General features: G+C 36.3%; 1 protein-coding gene and 1 long non-coding RNA gene across 4 annotated transcripts; one reads left to right on the forward strand and one right to left on the reverse strand.

The window, feature by feature from the left end:
• The first annotated feature begins 2,629 nt into the window (after nt 1-2,629).
• On the forward strand, nt 2,630-13,915 carry LOC129904228 (uncharacterized). 2 transcript variants are annotated; one of them, XR_008770403.1, is made up of 4 exons: nt 2,630-2,712; nt 11,567-12,051; nt 12,831-12,937; nt 13,831-13,915. It is a non-coding gene; the product is annotated as an uncharacterized LOC129904228 (long non-coding RNA). The 2 variants fall into 2 exon arrangements; XR_008770402.1 differs by lacking the exon at nt 2,630-2,712 and adding an exon at nt 11,113-11,187.
• LOC129904227 (mitogen-activated protein kinase kinase kinase 3-like) lies at nt 13,768-17,534 on the reverse strand. Of its 2 annotated transcripts, none has more exons than XM_055979769.1 (10): nt 16,849-17,534; nt 16,266-16,523; nt 15,514-15,601; nt 15,344-15,406; nt 15,070-15,230; nt 14,848-14,923; nt 14,689-14,748; nt 14,475-14,582; nt 13,979-14,200; nt 13,768-13,898 (listed from the first exon to the last, which is right to left on the reverse strand). In XM_055979769.1, exons 1-9 carry the CDS (start codon nt 17,190-17,192, stop codon nt 14,045-14,047), a joined length of 1,314 nt encoding a protein of 437 aa, XP_055835744.1. In that variant the 5' UTR covers nt 17,193-17,534; the 3' UTR covers nt 13,768-13,898; nt 13,979-14,044. The 2 variants fall into 2 exon arrangements, with proteins under 2 accessions (XP_055835744.1, XP_055835743.1); XM_055979768.1 differs by having other exon boundaries at nt 14,830-14,923.
• Nucleotides 17,535-18,847: the final 1,313 nt, after the last annotated feature.

An 18,847-nucleotide genomic window follows, 5' to 3' on the forward strand; every position in this document is an offset into this window, starting at 1 on the left:
TAACACAGGGTTGACCGACAAATTAAAAAGCTTAGCTAATTTTTTAAAAAAACCTGAATTACTTTAAAAAATCTTTATTTGAAAATGACTAGAAATTAGTTGATACTTATACATTCATATTATTCCAAATAATGAAACAATTCAAATGTTAGTGTCAGAAGTATTTCTAACTTAACAATTTTTTCGAGTCAAAATTTAAACTAAATGATTAGCTCAAACTCATATCAATAATTATGAAAAAACATGAATGGTTCTTTAAGTTATTCTATAAACTTAAATTTGCATAATTTAAATAGATTTTGAAAATTGAATACTTAAACTAAATGAGTAACAAAATTGTGAAAGAAAGGCAATTAAAAAAAATCTCCGAAAAATTCATTCAAGTTAATAAAGAATTAGTAATCACAGTAACATAATCAACGAGAGAAATAAAGAAGCTAAACCAAACAATAACTCTATCTGAGAAAACTAGGCTTTTTGGCCACTGCTCTCCGCTTCTTCGATGTTCAAACTTCTGCCAATTTGGTTTGGACCCAAAGAACTCTCATTTTAGCTCTTTTGAGCTGCTATTGCTGTTGGTTTCTTGAGTTTTAACCCAATAATATTTGCTTTCCTTTCAACGATTGGATGAAAATTGATTCGAAGAGAGGAGTACACAAGAGATGGGGAGTCCAATGGACTTGAACAAGAGATTTCATGCAAAGAAAAGAGAGATAAAAATTAGTATCTAAAAGAAACATTATCAAGTAAAATTGAAACTAAGACTGCTCTATTGTTATCACTCATTTTGATGAAACACAACTTGATTAGTAAACTTCTTATCAAACAAGCTTAACAGTAATTAGGCCGAGTATGGACAGTGACAGTTAAACTACATTTCTAAGACAGAGAAATTATGAATCAACTCAAGAAAGACCCAAACAGTAGGATTCGAGCTCAAACAATAGAGGAACACATTAAATAACTCTACTGTAATAAACACATACAAAACAACAAATACAAAATTCTTTAAGAAAAGACACAACATGATCAAAGTTTTAGGCCATCTTTCATTTAGTTTATTAGTAAGACAGAAGAAAACAGAGAGCAGGGAGATACCATGGGATAACATTTAAACGAAAGTTCAAGAATCTCTTCAAACAGGGATCTGACGATGATAAATTAATAGATTTTAGGATGCATAAAAACTATGATGTGAGCTTTCATTCATCCAAGCCTAGCTCTTTGGAGAATGCTAAAAAGCAGTCCCAAACGTAAGCTGTTTCTCACTCAAATAGGCCCTCGATTTGCATTGAGAGCCCATGGGTTTGTTGATTGACCTGTTTCTCACTCAAATAGGCCCTCGATTTGCATTGAGAGCCCATGGGTTTGTTGATTGACAAATCACACTAACAGATTTTACAAAATAGGCCGACAGAGACGACATTTCATCAACAAAAATGGATAAAAATGTGGAAACTTTAGAACCGATAAAACTAAACACAACATTTTTAGATCACATTCTCGATATGGAAGAATACATGAGTTGTATCTCGAGTTACGTGCATTTAAAGAGGGCAATGAGAAAGAAATCAACGATCATATAGTATGAATTTTTAAAATCGAGTTAAGGATGACATATTAAGTAACTAGGAGCACATAATCCATATAGATTCATGAACTCTAATGAGTAAAAGAACTACTGTGTATGTGTATTTTATATGAAAATGACAAAATTACCTCGAAAAATGATTTGAAAATATTTTTGATTTTGAAAGCAAATATTTTAAATTATTTGAAATCGAAGAAGTTTGAAAATTAATTTAATTGTGGAGGTCGTTTCTGGTCATATAATACACTGAATCTGATGACGATGAAGGGGATTTGGAAAATTAGAAAGTCGGCGCCTTATTAGCATATGGGTTGTTCAAACATTGAAAAATGATGAACTTCAAACTCGAGTGAAGGAAAAGTGATAGGTCTATGGAGAAATAGCTGAAGAAAAGTATAATTGGGAGACTTTATGCTAGCCCAAGATTGATAACTAAGATCAGAAGATTCAACTAAAGAAAAGGAAGCTGGAAAGGAGAATGTGTATTTTGGTAAGATAACCTTGTTACGAAAGAAACTCTTTTATTTTTGTTGTTGTTACAAATATACAAGACCACCATACTTATATTTGTTCACGGATGGTTTCTAGAAATTCTTCTACATACATTTGCAAAGAAAATTCCAGTAAACTTTATCTTCTATATCTAGATATTTTCTTAAATGGTTATTCTAGCTACTATTCTAGAGTATTCTATAATTGACTACAAATATCTCATTCTCTACAATATCTATGCATTTTTTAGATATAACAAGTAACTATGAATAATTGTAGAAAGTTACGCTAAATATTTAGAATTATTTGATCCAAAAAATCTTTATTTTTCACAAGGTTGTTAGACGGTTTTGAGAAAGATTAGTGGATTATTGGGTAAGAGCAAATCAAAGTAATGCCCGTCGCGTGGATGAGTGGGATAACATTGATGAATCCTTCGCCTCTAGTGAACTTAAATTCACCTGTAAAATTTGGAAACATCTGAATAGAGCCTTATTTGTCTTCAAAGCGCCTCAGGATTCAAAAAAACAAAAGTAAACATCTCATTTTGGTCTTCTGAATAGAGCCTTATTTGTCTTCAAAGCGCCTCATTTACTTTTCCTTCAAAATGGGCCATAAAATACTACAAGGTATAGTGTACCACCATTTTCTTTGCTTCTTGTTCCTGCCCTTGATGCTCCAACGCTTCAAAAACAGTTGTGTCTACGTCTATGCGCCATTTAAGTCCCACCATGTTACCGAACAATTGCCATAGTTGATCATTGATGTAGCAGTGTCAAAACAATGATCTATGTTCTCTGACCTTTAACCACATAAAGACCACTTGGAACACTGTTGGAGTCCTCTTCTTTGTATGTTATCCTGGGTCAAGCATGATTTACGAGCCACCAACTATGGGAAACACATTACCTTGTAAGTAGCATTAGTTTTCCAGAGCTATTGTGACACCCTAACTTAGGATAAAAGTTCCACATCGGCAAAACATAATAGAGATGCTGGATATATAAAGCAGGCCTTACATTCTAGTGATGCGTTTTAAAGCCGTGCTGGTCAGCCTAGAGCGAACGATATCACTAGTGGGCTGGGTCGTTAAAGATGGTATCAAAGCCACTCCTGTGCCAATCTTGTCGATGATGGGTCATAGTTCAACTAAGTTTAGGCAGATTCCGGGAAGACGGGGAAAATTTTAGTGCTAAGTCTAGGCCAATCCCATGCGGTGGAGCAAACCATAGTGACAACACTGAGTCCATAAGAGGGGTGTATGTGTTACCCTAACTTAGGATAAGAGTCCCACATCTACAAAACACATAGAGATGCTAGATATATAAGTAAGCAAGCCTTACACTCTAGTGACACGATTTAAAGCTGTGCAGGCTTAGACCCAAAGCGGACAGTATCACTGATGGACTGGGCCGTTAAAGATGGTATCAAAGCCACTCTTGTGTAAGCCTTGTTGATGGTGGGTCAGTTCGACTGAGTTTAGGCAAATTCGAGGAAGGCGGGGCAATATTCAGTGCAGAGTCTAGGCAAATTCCATGCGGTGAGGAAAACCTCAACGAGGATGCTAAGTCCATTAAAGGGTGTGTATGTGACACCCTACCTTAAGATAAGAGTCCATCATCGACAAAACACAAGAGAGATGCTGAGTATATAAGTAAGCAACTTATGTCCTAGTGACACGTTTTAAAATTGTGCGGGCTTAAGCCCCAAAGGACAATATTACTAGTGGGCTGAGCAGTTAATATGGTACCATAGCCACTCGTATGTTAGTTTTTTCGATGGTGGGTCAGAGTTCAACTGAGTTTAGGCAAATTTCGAGAAGGCAGGGGAAACCTCGGAGCAGGGTCTAGGAAAATCTCATGCGGTAGGGCAACCCTCAGCGAGGATGCTGAGTACGTACAAGGGGGTGTATGTGACACCCTAGCTTAGGATAAGAGTCCACATCGGCAAAACACACAAGATATGTTGGGTATATAAGTAAGCATGCCTTACACATTAGTGACGCGTTTTAAAGCCATGCGGGTCTAGGCCTAGAGAAGACGATATCACTAGTTGCCTGAGCCATTATAGATGGTATCAGATCCAATCTTGTGTCAGCCTTTTGATGGTGAGTCATAGTTCAAGGCAATCCCTAGAAGGCGGGGCAAAACTCAATGCTGAGTCTAGGCAAATCCATGTGGTGGGGCAAGCATCGACGAGGACACCAAGTCCATAAAAGGTGGTGTATGTGACACCCTACATCAGCAAACACAAAAGTGATGTTGGGTATATAAGTAGGTCTTATACTGTATTGATGCATTTTAAAATCATGCGAGCCTAAGTCTAAAGCGGACAATATCACCTATGGGCTGGGCTGTTACAAGTGTTATTAGAGCCACTCTTGTGTCAACCTTGTCGATGAAGGGTCAGAGTTCAACTGAGTTTAGGCAAATTCCATGGAGGTAGGGCAAATCTCAGTGTTGAGTCTAGGCAAATGTCATGAGGTGGGGAAACCTCAGCGAGGACGAGTCCATAAGAGGGGGTGTATAAGCTTATGATAAGAGTCCCACATTGGAAAAACACAAGAGAGATGTTTGCTATATAAGTAAATAGACCTTACACATTTTAAAGCCGTGCGGGTCTAGGTCCAGAGTGGAAAATATCACGAGCAGGCTGGGCCTTTATAGATGGTATCAAAGTCACTCCTGTGTCAGCTTTGTCGGCCAAAAATTAACTTGTAGCTCACCTGAAATCAAGCTGTCATAGCAAGATTTTACTGTGAATTGAGCTTTGTCTTTCCAAATCATCTTGTCCTGGCACTGTGACATACCTTGAAAGGTCTCCAAAAGCAGTAGCAGTTCAGCAGGTGTACTCACTTCCCAGTCACTCAAGTGCCTTCTAAAATTGAAGTTCCAACCATCATTACCTCGGTAGGACACACTGTTTGCTTCTTGCATCAAAGATAGTTTATGTATGTCGGGGAACAACTCTTTGAGTGGAGCATGGTCATCTTGTTTCATTAGTTCAGATCCTCAATTGTTTAGTGATGTGATCAAGTTCATATTATGAATAGATTCAAATCCATTTCTATTGGGCAAAAAAGTGGAATTTCTCTCTCTATTCCATATGGTTTGGTGACTTATGGTTTATTCACCGTGTAACTGTTAAGCCATTTTAGAATCACTTCTGATGCAGCTTGATCTATTTGGTCGAGTCTTTTGAGTTTGTGACAAGCTGTATTAGTGGTACTAGGTAGACATAAATATTCGGTTCTATTCTTTCTTATATAGCAAAGAAGAATATTGAATGTCATAAAAAGAACATTTGGTTGGGAAAGGCTAAAGCTTATTGGGCCTCATTGACGGCTTATAGCTTAGACATTGTTCACTTGGGTTTGTGTATTGTCTTGTGGTACCCATTAGTTGCACTTTCATCAATCTATTCAGAACCTTGGGTTTTGGAGTTACATCTTGGTAAACACTTGATTATTCCTTCTTCTGGTATAGGACATTGATCCAATTTGACTTGGGACCATTTTCATGACAGATGGCCTAGACAAGTGGGTATATGAGTTTAGAGTTGTGAATCTTCATCTAGCTATGTTACCGTTATATCAGTTTCCATGATGAGCATAACTGGTTGAAAGGCAATGTTTTAAAATTGTTTTTTTGTCACTCAAAAAGATCCACACCGTTGTCATTTATTTGGTAACCATGAAAACATTGCTTAAATTGGTTCGATTGCATTGCCTGTTACTTGACTAGTCTTGGTTGCATGGATTTGTTTCAAATTTTAAGCATGATCCAATGTTATTAAAGAGGTCATTTTATTTCCAAATCATTTATGGAGCATGAATCTCCGTCTGCTACTTTTGACTTACTCTTCTCTTTTTCTACTCTTTTATATTTTTTAGAGCACTTTTCTACCTAGTTATTACATTTACTAAATCAATTAAATATGAAATTGAATGCTGCAAATGATTTTTTTTTTATGTTTATTATCTATAATCGAAAATGATGAGTTACTTACCTCTTTGAGGCCTTGTTGAAATTACATTTTAATGATACTCAATTCAATTTGAGTTCTTGAATTAGTATTACCATTACTGTTCATTGGATGCTGAAATTAGTTATTCTAATTGCAACTATTTAATTTCTCCAAAATGATATTTAATTTGAGTTCTTAAAGTAGTATTACCATTAGTGTATGCTGAAATTAGTTATTAGATTGTGCAGTTAGCTTTTCACTTTTCAGTTAAAAGCCCCTTGTGTTGGAATAAAGAGAAGAGAAGACAAAGAGAAACAACTTGCTGAAAATTATGCAAACTAGTATGGGTTTATTGTTAATATAACTAGTATGGGTCTTTATTGTTGTTTATCTTTTATGGGTTTATTGTTATTTTAACTAGTATGGGCTTTTATTGTTTTTTTATCTTTTATATTTGTATATATAGACATGAAGATTGTAGATGGTAGATCATCAAAGAAAAAAAATTCAAAAATCTGTCTTCATTTTATACTTTCTTTCATGGTATCAGAGCAGCTGTAAGATCCAAATCTTTTCTTTATTTTTGTCCTTTCAATCCAAATGGAAACCACATCACAATCATCTGAGGGAAACTCTTCTTCATCTGCAGTAATGGAATGTAGCAGTCCATATTACCTTCATCCCTCAGATTCTCCAGGAATGAATCTTGTGAATTTCGTTTTCGATGGAACTGGTTTTGCTGCGTGGAGAAGGTCCATCATTATTTCTCTATCAGCTAAGAACAAGATGAGTTTTATTGATGGTTCTGCCGAAATACCATCTGCTGATACACCTGAGTTCAAGTTTTGGACTAGGTGTAGTAACATGGTGATTTCTTGGTTGCTTAACTCTCTTTCAAAAGAAATTGCAGGGAGTGTGATATACTCTAAATCTGCTAAAGATCTCTGGACTGATCTTCATGACAGGTTTGGTCAGTCCAATGAAGCTCAACTCTATCACCTTCAAAAAGGCCTCACAGATCTGATGCAAGGAACAACTGATGTAGCAGGATATTTCACAAGAATCAAGAGGATTTGGGATGAGCTGGATGCTCTCTCCAGCGGAGAAATATGTTCTTGCAACTGCACCTGTGGAGGAAAGAAGAAAGTAGTCAAATCCAAGCAGGACGAAAGATTGATCCAATTTCTAATGGGACTTAATGATGTTTATGCAGCAGTAAGAAGCAACATACTCATGATGTCACCTCTCCCAAATGTGAATCATGCGTACTCTCTCCTCATTCAAGATGAGAAACAGAGAGAGGCATATGTTAATCCTAACTTTCCAGGTGACACATCTTCATTTCTTGCAACACATCAGAATTTCTCAGGTCAGAGGTACAACAATACTGATTTTAGAGCAAGAAACTACAACAACAATCTGTATTGCACAAATTGTAAGAAATCAGGGCACTCAATTGCAAAATGCTACAGAATAATAGGTTATCCACCTGATTTTAAGTTCACCAAGGGGTCAAAATCACAACCAAACAACAAAGGGAACTCTATGGCTAATGCAGTGACAACAGTTGGATACTCAGGTTACACAACAAATGGGAAACAAGAAAATGGACCTGCTGCACAGGAGAACTATGGTGGTTTGGAAGAAAAGTTTCAGAATGCACAGATTGGAGATGTGCCATTTGCAGAAAGTGAGGTTTCAGCTAACATGGTGCACTGTTTTTCTGGTAACACTTTCAGTGATCCAAGACTATATCAAACTCATGCTAACTCTAGCTACTGGATATTAGATTCAGGAGCTTCTACTCATATGTCTTTTGACCCTGATTTCTTTACTACTCTTACACTTCTGTCTTCTCCTATTTATGTCAAGCTCCCAAATTCTTTCAGGGTAAGGGTGACACATGGAGGAACTGTCACTCTCCCTCATAATTTGCTACTAAAGAATGTTTTGCTTGTCCCTTCTTTTAAAATCAATTTGATATCAGTTCATCAATTCTGCAAACAATTCTATTGCACTCTAAATTTTTCTTCCATTTGTTGTGTTATGCAGGGCCATTCAATGAGGACCCCTCTGGTTATTGGTGAAGCAAAGGATGGATCTATATCATGAACACTACTTCAGGTCTACAAAGTCTTGCCAAGTCTAGTTCTAAATCTGATGTTTTACTCTCCAATTGTAGTTCTTTTCCTAGCTCTTTTTATATTCCAGTAAATAATAGGGATGATGTAAAATTATGGCACATTAGATTGGGCCACATGCCTTTTGATTCAATGAAAAACATCAGTTCCTCTTCTTCCTTTTCTCATTTTGATCACAAATGTGATATATGCCCTGTTGCTAGACAAACTAAACTGTCATTCCCTTCTAGTTGCATCAAAACTAAGGCAATTTTTGAGTTAATTCATGTGGACACTTGGGGACCCTATAAATCATCTACCTACAATGGATACAAGTATTTTCTTACTATTGTAGATGATTTTAGTAGAGCAACTTGGACTTACCTCTTGAGTACTAAAAGCAATGTTTTCCCTACACTAAAGAACTACCTAGCTTACACTGAAAGACAATTTGGGGCTAAGATAAAAATGATAAGGTCAGATAATGCTCTTGAGTTAGGCAGTGGAGTGATTCTTTCAGAATATTTTCTCTCAAGAGGAATCATCCACCAAACTTCTTGCACTGCCTCTCCACAACAGAATGGAGTTGTGGAAAGGAAACACAGACACCTTTTGGAGACTTCTAGAGCTTTATTACACCAATCTAAAGTGCCTATTTGCTATTGGGGTGATTGTTTATTGACCGCAACTTTTCTAATAAATAGGTTTCCCTCATCTGTGCTCAAAGGAAAAACACCTTTTGAATTGATTTTTGGAACTTCTCCTTCATACAAGTTTTTGAGAAGTTTTGGATGTTTGTGTTTTGTTTCAACCCCTTCACATAACAGACCCAAATTTTCTCCTAGGGCAGTCCCTTGTATATTTCTTGGATATCCTGCAGGGAAGAAAGGGTATAAAGTCATGGAAATGAATTCTAAGAAAATCATCATTTCAAGGGATGTAGTTTTTCATGAAACTACATTTCCTTTTCACACTCAAACTCCTTCTCCTCCTATTTTCACTACAACCACAGCTGATTTAGGACCATCTATTTCTTCTTCTCATACCCTATCTCCATTGGTTTCTACCCCTGATGAATCTGATTCCTTAGGGTCCATTCCTAGTGATTCTAGCTCACTTCCTTCATCTAGCTCATCTATTGATGTTCCTCCACCTTCCCCAAGTCTATCTTCCTCATCTAATAGTCTTCCAACTCATAATGTGGATCCCGTCTCTGTTGCACCTGAAAGAAGATCAGAGAGGGTTCCTAAAAGACCTGTGTATCTAGATGAGTATGTTTGCAACTCAGTTTATCTCACTGATCTTTCCACTTCATGTTTTACTGATCCCATTGATCCTCCTATTTTCTCCTTTGCTGCTTTATCTATCTCTAATCAACAGGTCTTGAATGCAATTTCAAGTATAAGTGAGACAAAGAATTATTCCCAGGCAGCTATGGATCCTGGTTGGTTAAAAGCTATGGACACTGAATTTGAGGCATTAAATTCCAACAACACTTGGGAAATTGTGAGTCTACCTCCAAATAAGAAAGCTTTACCCTATAAATGGGTTTACAAAGTAAAGCACAAAGCAGATGGGTCTATAGAGAAATTAAAGGCAAGATTGGTGGTAAGGGGAGACATCCAAAGAGAAGGCATCGACTTCAATGAAACGTATTCTCCTGTTGTCAAAATGACAACAATAAGATGCTTACTTGCAGTAGCAGTCAAGAGAGGTTGGAATATATCTCAACTAGATGTCAATAATGCCTTTTTGCATGGTGAATTGCAAGAAGAGGTGTATATGAAATTTCCTCCGGGTATGGAATCTTCTAATCCTAACTTAGTTTGCAAACTAAACAAATCTTTGTATGAATTGAGACAAGCCTCAAGACAATGGTATGCAAAATTAGGGGCTGCTCTTAATTTCAAAGGCTATGTTTCATCTCTAAATGATTACTCTTTATTCTACAAGCATTTAGGTCACTCAGTTTCTTTAGTTGCAGTCTATGTCGACGATATAATTATTACTGGGAATGATTCTATAGAGTTGTCTAATCTCAAGCAATTTTTGGACACTGAATTTAAGATAAAAGACCTAGGAAGCTTACATTATTTCCTTGGATTGGAGGTGGTACGAGAAGACCATGGTCTGATAGTGAATCAGAGGAAATTCACTCTTGAACTTTTGTCTGAGTACAACTGTGATGACTTAGCTGAAGTACCTTCTCCACTTGATCCTTCGCAAAAACTCTCTGCTGATGAAGGGACACCACTCACAGATCCTTTTTCCTATCGAAGATTGATCGGAAAACTCAACTATTTAACTCACACTCGTCCAGATTTAGCCTTTGCGGTTCAGCATTTGTCACAGTATATGCAGTCCCCAAGGTTACCTCATTACGATGCTGCAATTCGTGTTCTTCGATATCTTCAAAAATCTCCAGATCTATCAGCTCCGCCTAAGCTACCAATCCCGGTCCATTCTGATAGTCAATCGGCACTCCACATTGCTAGAAACCCTGTGTTTCATGAACGCACAAAGCACGTCGAACTTGACTGCCACTTTGTGCGCCAACAGTTCACTGCAGGTCTCATTTCTCTAAATTTCGTTCCATCTGCATCTCAAGTTGCAGATATCTTCACAAAGCCTTTATCAAGACCAGCTCACAATACCATTCTTCGCAAGTTGGGGGTTAATTCTCTCCCCTCCAACTTGAGGGGGGATGTTGGAATAAAGAGAAGAGAAGACAAAGAGAAACAACTTGCTGAAAATTATGCAAACTAGTATGGGTTTATTGTTAATATAACTAGTATGCGTCTTTATTGTTGTTTATCTTTTATGGGTTTTATTGTTATTTTAACTAGTATTGCTTTTATTGTTTTTTTATCTTTTATATTTGTATAAAATCTGTCTTCATTTTATACTTTCTTTCACCTTGAGCCTCGTTGTTTTAGTACGCTTTTCCCTTGGAAAACGCTGCTCCTTGTATACTTGCTTATCAATTAGAAGGAGGAGGCCGTCAGGAGTACTTGTTCGGTATTGCTTTTCTACCTTGCATTCTTCCTCTACATTTTATTCAACTTGAGCTTCATTTTCATGAAATATCAATTTTATTTATTCTAAAACTTAATGAACCCAGCCAGTACATTATCTGCTATCTTACTAGTTACCAGTAGAATGACGCTGTTCATTTAGAAGAAGAGGGCAAACCTTTTGACTCATCGTTTCTCCAAACTAATGAGCTATAAGAATGTTAATGCTTTGAGGGGGCCAAACTAATTTCTGCATCAACTTTGCAGTTCAATATCTTTTTCTTTTTTTGAGCGGACAGGCTTGATCCTCATGCACTCTTACTAGTTCAGCTACATTTTCTTTTTCGTGGTACTTAACTACCACTCTAATCATTGTGTTGCAGAGTTGTGAAATTGAGCCTAGTCTTTTCCGGGACTGTGATGCCCTGATAAGGAATCTACAGGGAAGAGTGGAAATTCTTGCAGTCAATGTACATGTGGAGGGAGATATTTTCATCGAGCAGTTTGATGATCATGAGGATGATTCATCGAGTTTGAGGACGGATTCTACAGGTTCAGTCCTTCAGCTGAGTGAGAAAATGCAAAAGCAGACTATTTCTTCAGAAAGTGGGATTTCCAAGGAAAAAGAAAAACTGAGGAAACTTGCAAAAAGTGGGAGTTCCGAGGGCGAAGTAAAACTGAACAAGTACACTACTTGCAACGCTGTTGTGGGATTCAAAAGAATACAGAGAGCATTTTAAGAGTGACTGGCATAAGCATAACCAAAGGCGTAAAACTAGGCAACTCCCTCCACTTACAGCTGAAGAATGTATGGCTGATCTGGAACTTGGAAACTCGAAGGCTGATCTAAAAGAATATTCATTTTGAGGTTGGAACAATTTTCCTTAGCCACAGACCTGTATTTTATATGATTAAATACATACATATTCTACCTAGCAAGACTTGAAGGAAAACATATATCATATAGAGAAATGCTGGTAAAGATATTTCGCTCATGAGTCTGGTTGTTTTGCATTTTATTATATTGAATAATTGAATACAAGGGAAAAACCCGATCTATATTCAATCTCGTCTCTGCTCCTCTTATGTGGCCAAAGTGCTTATGTTGATGCCTCCCAGTAATTTTGAGTTTATGCATCTGGTGTCTCTTCTGGAGTGAAAATATCCTAGTGATATATTGAATGTTGGAGAAGGCATAGGCATCACTTTATGATCTCCAGTCATCACAGCAGGGCACTTCTTCAAACGAGCCAATAGTCTCTCTTCTACATTAATGTGCTACATATAGCCTGCTACATTTTAGGCTGCTGTGACAGATGAAATACTAGAATGTTTAAACTGAGGCTTAAAGACCTGACTATGATCTAAATCATGTTGATAGGAATGGTTCCTCAAGCAGAATTCTATCCTTCTGCTAAGAGGATAGCTTCCATTATGTAAAATGATACTTGGCCATCGTTGTAACGTACATGGTAGATAATAATATTTTAGAAAGGTCTCATTATCTTCATCAGTCGGAGCTGAAGTAAATCGTAAGCTGATATTCCAATGCATATTTGAATCTACTGCTCTCCCTTACCCCCCTCTTTTCATTTTTCTAGCAATATAATTACTAAATTTATGTTGCATTTTGCCTTATTTTTTCAGGTTTTGATGCAATTATTACTGAATGTAAGGATTGATGTTGCACAAGTCATGCATGTAATGTTGTGCATTGATTGGTGGCCGAGTTTCTGTTAAGAAGTCTGAGAGAGGTACTTTATCGACTAATAGGTGTGTTGTGGTGTGGGATATTTTTGTACTTGAATTGGTATTTTTGATTAGTTGTTGGATTGAACTATAGCTTGTACTAGGATTATCGTTGACACCATCTGGTATATTCTACCTTGGTCTTATGGTAAATGATATTTTAGATTTTTAGCTTCCAAGCAGGATATAAAGCCTTCTGATGTTTCCCAACATCTGAAATGACAATTTTAAGTCATCCATGATTGAATTGAATGGAATATGGTCAAAACAAATGTCAAGGCAGAGAAGCAGATCCACCACGAGGGTGGGATTATCTCAACTGATGCTCTTACTGGGACATCTTACACCTGCTCCCCCAAACCATAACCTTTTCCTCCACGCTGGGGCAGAGCTAGAAATGAACCATTTCACTGGAAAATCACACTATGTGAACATAGTCAATTTTTTTTTTTTTTTGCTTTTCATGTGTATATAGTAGATGTTGATCCCCTTCAGTGAAGATCCTATCTCTGCTATTGCCTCCATCCGTTGGGTGGAATGTGGGGTTGGGAGATATCTCTTGTTCTATTTTGACAGTGTGCCTACGTGGAACACCATCAACTATTGTATTGAACAGAAATTGATGGTTCACTTCAGCTTTATAGAAGAGCCTACAGAAGGCTTTAGGTATCAGAGTTTTAGCACACAATTCGCTGCCCATACAATGTCTATTCCTTATGACTTCTATGCCTCTTTTCGGCTTTCTGCTTCTTAGGCTAATCGAACGCACAAGGACTCCCTTTTGCTTTGTAGTCTTTAGCTTCCAACAACTAGCTCATATTCTTTTCCTTGGCATGTAGTTTTTACTTGGTTCTTCAGCTTCATTTCTCTAATCCAGATCCTTCCCATCTTGCTACAGCTTAAAAAGAATCTCTTCACTATCAGTCTTGGTCAGTAGTCAAGATACAAGCCAGCAATATCCACAGCCTGCAACAAGTTTGCACACATTGCCAATCATGTCCTTTCTTCTTAATTTCAAGGAAGAAAAGCAGAAGTTCTAGTCATACCATAAAATTGGCTGGTTGGTGATGGATTCTCATCAAGATGGAATGGTGTCTAATTCCTTCTCACCACTAAGCCTGAACAAATGGATGGTATAGCAGCTGAACAGCCGTGGAACGGCGACTTGGATTCCTCTGCAGGCAAAGTTTCAAAAAACTCTTTGCATTATCTGAGAGGTTCCTGGGAATTTCAGGAATGTCTTTCCCATCTTCCTGTAATGCAGCAGCCTGTCAATCCCATGTAAGAATATCAGTCTTAACTGCTAATTGCTAAATATCATGATCATAACATAATCCTTCCAGATAACTCCGATTTCCGAGCAGAAACTTCTGAAAATAAATGAAGGTTGAGAAATTCTCAAGATTTTACAAAACTAGAAGTGACTTCTCTATCTCCCCTTGTTCAAGTAATCAAAAAGTTATAATCAGATTTTCCTTTAGTCCTATTATTCCTTTAGGTAATTTCCTCAAACATTATGCAACCAAGGGATGTATATCTTACTCCATATTGGCCCCAGAATGGTGGTTTAGCTGTTGCCATCTCAAGAACAGTACAGCCTAGGCTCCAAATATCTACAGAAACACTGGAACCTCCTGTTTCTTTTACTACCTGGTATAATATTTAGAATATTGGAGGAAAGGTTTTAGGAAATTACAAAAAGAGAAAAAGAAGTTGAGAATTTTAAGTCCATTTAGTCAAACTTTTGAGAGAATACCTCTGGAGCCATCCAATATGGACTTCCTTTGAAGGAATCCATCAGACAACACGAGTTTATCTGTAATTCGAAAACCAAAATATGTACATAAATAAAAATTTCCTATTTAGAGAATGGAGATGAAAACTTGGTGTCACATACAGGTGATCTATAACATACATGTTTAGCCATTCCAAAGTCTGCAAGCTTGATTTCACCTTTAGCATTTACTAGTATATTCGCTCCTTTAATATCCCTGCCAGTAACAGAAGGCGTCTGAGAAAATAGGGAAAAGAAAGACCCTGAAAATAACTGTTATAGCATAGTGACAGTACCTATGAAGAATATATTGATCTGATAGAAGGAAAATATGTCTGATAATATCGCTAGCTTTAGTTTTACCTGTGTGCTATGTTTCTCTCATGCAAGAATACTAATCCGGAGAGAATTTTTCGAGTGTAACTGCTGATAATTTGTTCTTCAAAAGGACCATATTCTTGAAGTAGTTTCAGAATTGAACCTCCTGGGACATACTCTAAGTAGAGTGACAATTTATCTCCTCTCTGCAAACAAGATTGTCCATTAGTCACTTTTCTTTGTTCAAGTTTAATTCATTATTGTAAGATGAAAGAAAACCATAACATTTGTTTTGAGAACAAACACAAAGGGGCCATACCAGTTCACTTCCATAGTATTGCACAATGTTTGTATGTGAGAATTGACTGAGTAATGTAATCTCCTGTTCAACCAAGAAACTAACTTCTTAGTGCTAATCACATTGAGAATAAATAAAGAAAACACGAAAGACCATGTAAAATTTCTAGATTCGAGTTGAAATATACAGACCTGGTTCAGCTGCTTGAGACGTTCTTTTGATGTTGTGTCGTTAAAGATGATTCTCACTTCCTTTATAGCACACATTTTTCCATTATCACTGTTGCACAAACAAATTTACAGTTTTTAGTGAGGTCTCAAATCTCCATTCTTTTATATTTCTCCTTGTGTTTCTTTTCTTCTCTATTGTTATATATTTATTCTTCTTGAGAAATGGCCCTCTTTGTTGAACAGTGAAGGTAACCAATCGAACAATAGGAATTCATGGGCAGTCACTAGGATTAAAAGTTAACATTTTATCTTTGATAAGCCCTTGGCACTGAGATAAAATATCTATTTTTGATAAATTGGTACTCTCAATATCTGGATTTGGAGCTTGGAGCAATGGTAAAGTTATCACTGTGTGATCAATAGATCACGAGTTCAAACTATGGAATCAACTATTGACACTTGTGTCAGGGTAGACTGACTAGTGTGACCCTTCCATGGACCCTACATGATCGAATGCCTTGTGCACTAGGTTGCCAGTACTCTCAATATCTAGCTACCTTGAAGAACATAAAACATGAGAGGACTCAAGTTATATACGCTCACAATGTAAAAATTAATGTAGTATATAGCAGGGTTGTTACTATTTTTAATTCACCTAAAAACATCTTAAGTGATCTGATTCAGTTCTTATACTATCAGTGTATATAACTTGAAACAACGTTTTCAAGATAGAGGGAAGATGTAAAATAAGATGAGTGAAAGTCATGACAAACCTATTAAATCCAGCATAGACATTTCCAAATGTCCCTTTTGCTAACAATTTCCCTTTCTTCCATTGTCCTGTTTTATTAGTAGAAGAATTTGGTGGAAGAGGGAGAGGACGGCGTGGATGATTACACTTCTCTTGTTTCCCATTAGGAGAATCCAAATGTTTTCCCCATTCACACACTGGATATGTTGTTGGTGAAGTGCAAGGAGAGGTAGATTTTGAACTCTCATTTGATGTTCTTGACCAATCATTGCATTTGTTTCTGTTCAATGTTTATACTAACAAGTTAATAAAGAATACGAATAGATAACTTAAAACCCTTTAAAAGATAAGGCAAGACACTACTAAAAAGATAGGATTTAGCGACGGACAGAAATCGATGAATCATCAAAAAATTCTATTGAGCAATTTAACGATGGATTGAGGTCGGGGGAAGGGAATTACAAGGTGGGGAATCGAACCCTCACCAACAAGGTGAAAGTTCAGGTAGCCAATCAATTGAGCTACTAAGATTTTCCAACGACGAAGTTTATAACTGATTCTAGTTTATTTTTTCCTTACGTAGAGAGAAGAAAGATTGTACAAACCTGAATGGACTAAATAGTGGACTAATCCTTTGTTCTTCATCATCATCATTGAACTGAGATGAGCTAGAGGATGATCCACTACTTGATCTTGTGGAGAAATGAGGTGAATCTAATGGCAAAGGCAAAGGAAAAAGAGGATGAAGTTTCTTCTCTTTTGTACTTGTGAAGGAATGAGAAACAGAGGATGAGGAATAGTAACCATAATTAGCTGCAAAAGAAGTTGGTGAATTTTTGGGTATCAAAATGGATTCATCAAAACTTTTTGGCTTATTTACTCTATTCTTCTTGTAATTTCTTGGATGAGTTTGTTCATTGGGTTGCTGTTTTTCAAACCAAGAAGCCATTTAACTTTTTGTTAGGACAAGAGGAGTACTGTCAAGTATGTTTCAAATTGTGACACTTTGGGATATTTTGCTCAAAGTTTTGAAATGTTTGGGTATATAAGAGCATGTTAACCCGTGTACAAGACTCTGTTTGTTTTATAGGAGGGACCCCCCACCCCTCTTCCAGAAGAACAAGAAAATGGTGGGGTTTGGTTAAGATATATTAGATGAATTTGCAGGTTGCGTCAATAGTTGGAGACGGCTGCACACAAGGACAGAGACGAATTTAAGATTAAAATTATTGTTATGTATTTATAAGATGTTGAACCCCTCCACCTTCTCTGTGTGTTCACTTTTTCATATTTTAAATCCCTTACTGAAAATCCTCATTCCGTCATTGCTCAAGGATATGTGCATCATTTGTCAATAAATTAGGATGTGAAAGCTCAAATCTTAACAAATGCAAAAAACGCTAAGTTTGTTTGTTTGTTTTTTTAAAAAAAATATGCACGTCTTAATAGCTATAATTACTTGATATCAAGTATTATTAAAAGGTAACATGTATTCGATGAAATAATTGACGATCAAATCGCTATTACAAAAATTGAAAAATCAATATTTGGGGCCGGCTGCATGCAATGTTAGTAAAGAATAGTTGAAGTTGACGCCAATTCTGGATTGTATTTGTGGGTATTGAGAAAGGGACCTATACTTGCCCCACAAGTTTGGTTAGGAATGGAGGTGAATATTTTTCTAGCAATACTCCTTTGAATATTCACCAGCAAAACAAAGAAAATAAGAAAACAGTTCACTGATTATTAAGTTTATTATTTGTTATTTGAGGGTAATTAGGTGAAAGATTATTAGGTTGGAGCGCATTCTTCGTCCAAACTAATAGTCCTAGTATTACTCTTGTATATTCTTATTCTTTAATTTTTGTTACTATATGTTGTTTCTTGTACTTCTACTGTCGTATTATATTGTTGTGATACTGTTCTTTTATTATTTTTGTTACTATATATTGGTTCTTGTACGTACTTCTATTACTATCTGTTTTTTTTATTGAGACTGAGATCTATTGAAAATAGTCTCCTTGTCTCTGAGGTAAAAATATGATTTACGTACACTTTATTCTCCGTAGACTCTATTTTATGAGATCATGCTCAATAAGGTATGTTGTTATTGTAATTAGGTGAAAGGAATAGAGGTGGAAGCTTCACTTAAGTCTATTATATCTCATTAAATACATATCTTACATGGTATAAAATCTTACTATAGCATATCTTATAATGTTAATTAATTATTTTTTCTTTTCTTGCAACACGGTGACATCTGACATTGAAAGTGAAAGGACTACTTTAATTGAAGAAAAAATAATAATATTTACAATGGAAGAATCCATCACAATTCACAATCCGTCCTAAATTCATGCATAGTAAATCTTTTGTGATGAAACGTAATTATTCTCTATATCGTATATATTATTATTAATAAATTATATCTTAATTTATCACAAGTCATCATGATATTCTGGAACATTATAGGGACCCATTACGAAACGCTTTTACTTTTTTTTTCTTATTATTATTTTTGTGTTTGATTATGTAGTTCTAGATTATTACTTTTTTCTTTCATTGACTTATTTTCCTGACTATTTATTATCTTATGCATAGATT

The sequence above is a fragment of the Solanum dulcamara genome, chromosome 9 (assembly GCF_947179165.1).
Source record: "Solanum dulcamara chromosome 9, daSolDulc1.2, whole genome shotgun sequence".
Classification (NCBI taxonomy): Eukaryota; Viridiplantae; Streptophyta; class Magnoliopsida; order Solanales; family Solanaceae; genus Solanum; species Solanum dulcamara.

What these genes read in the sequence shown, in the direction of transcription:
- LOC129904227 (XM_055979768.1), bottom strand. Translation starts at nt 17,192, where the DNA reads ATGGCTTCTTGGTTTGAAAAACAGCAACCCAATGAACAAACTCATCCA. An exon ending in GTCTATGCTGGATTTAATAG is followed by an intron (nt 15,602 to 16,265) that starts GTTTGTCATGAC and finishes TTTGTGCAACAG; the next exon opens with TGATAATGGAAAAATGTGTG. An exon ending in CATTCTGGGGCCAATATGGA is followed by an intron (nt 14,201 to 14,474) that starts GTAAGATATACA and finishes TGGGATTGACAG; the next exon opens with GCTGCTGCATTACAGGAAGA.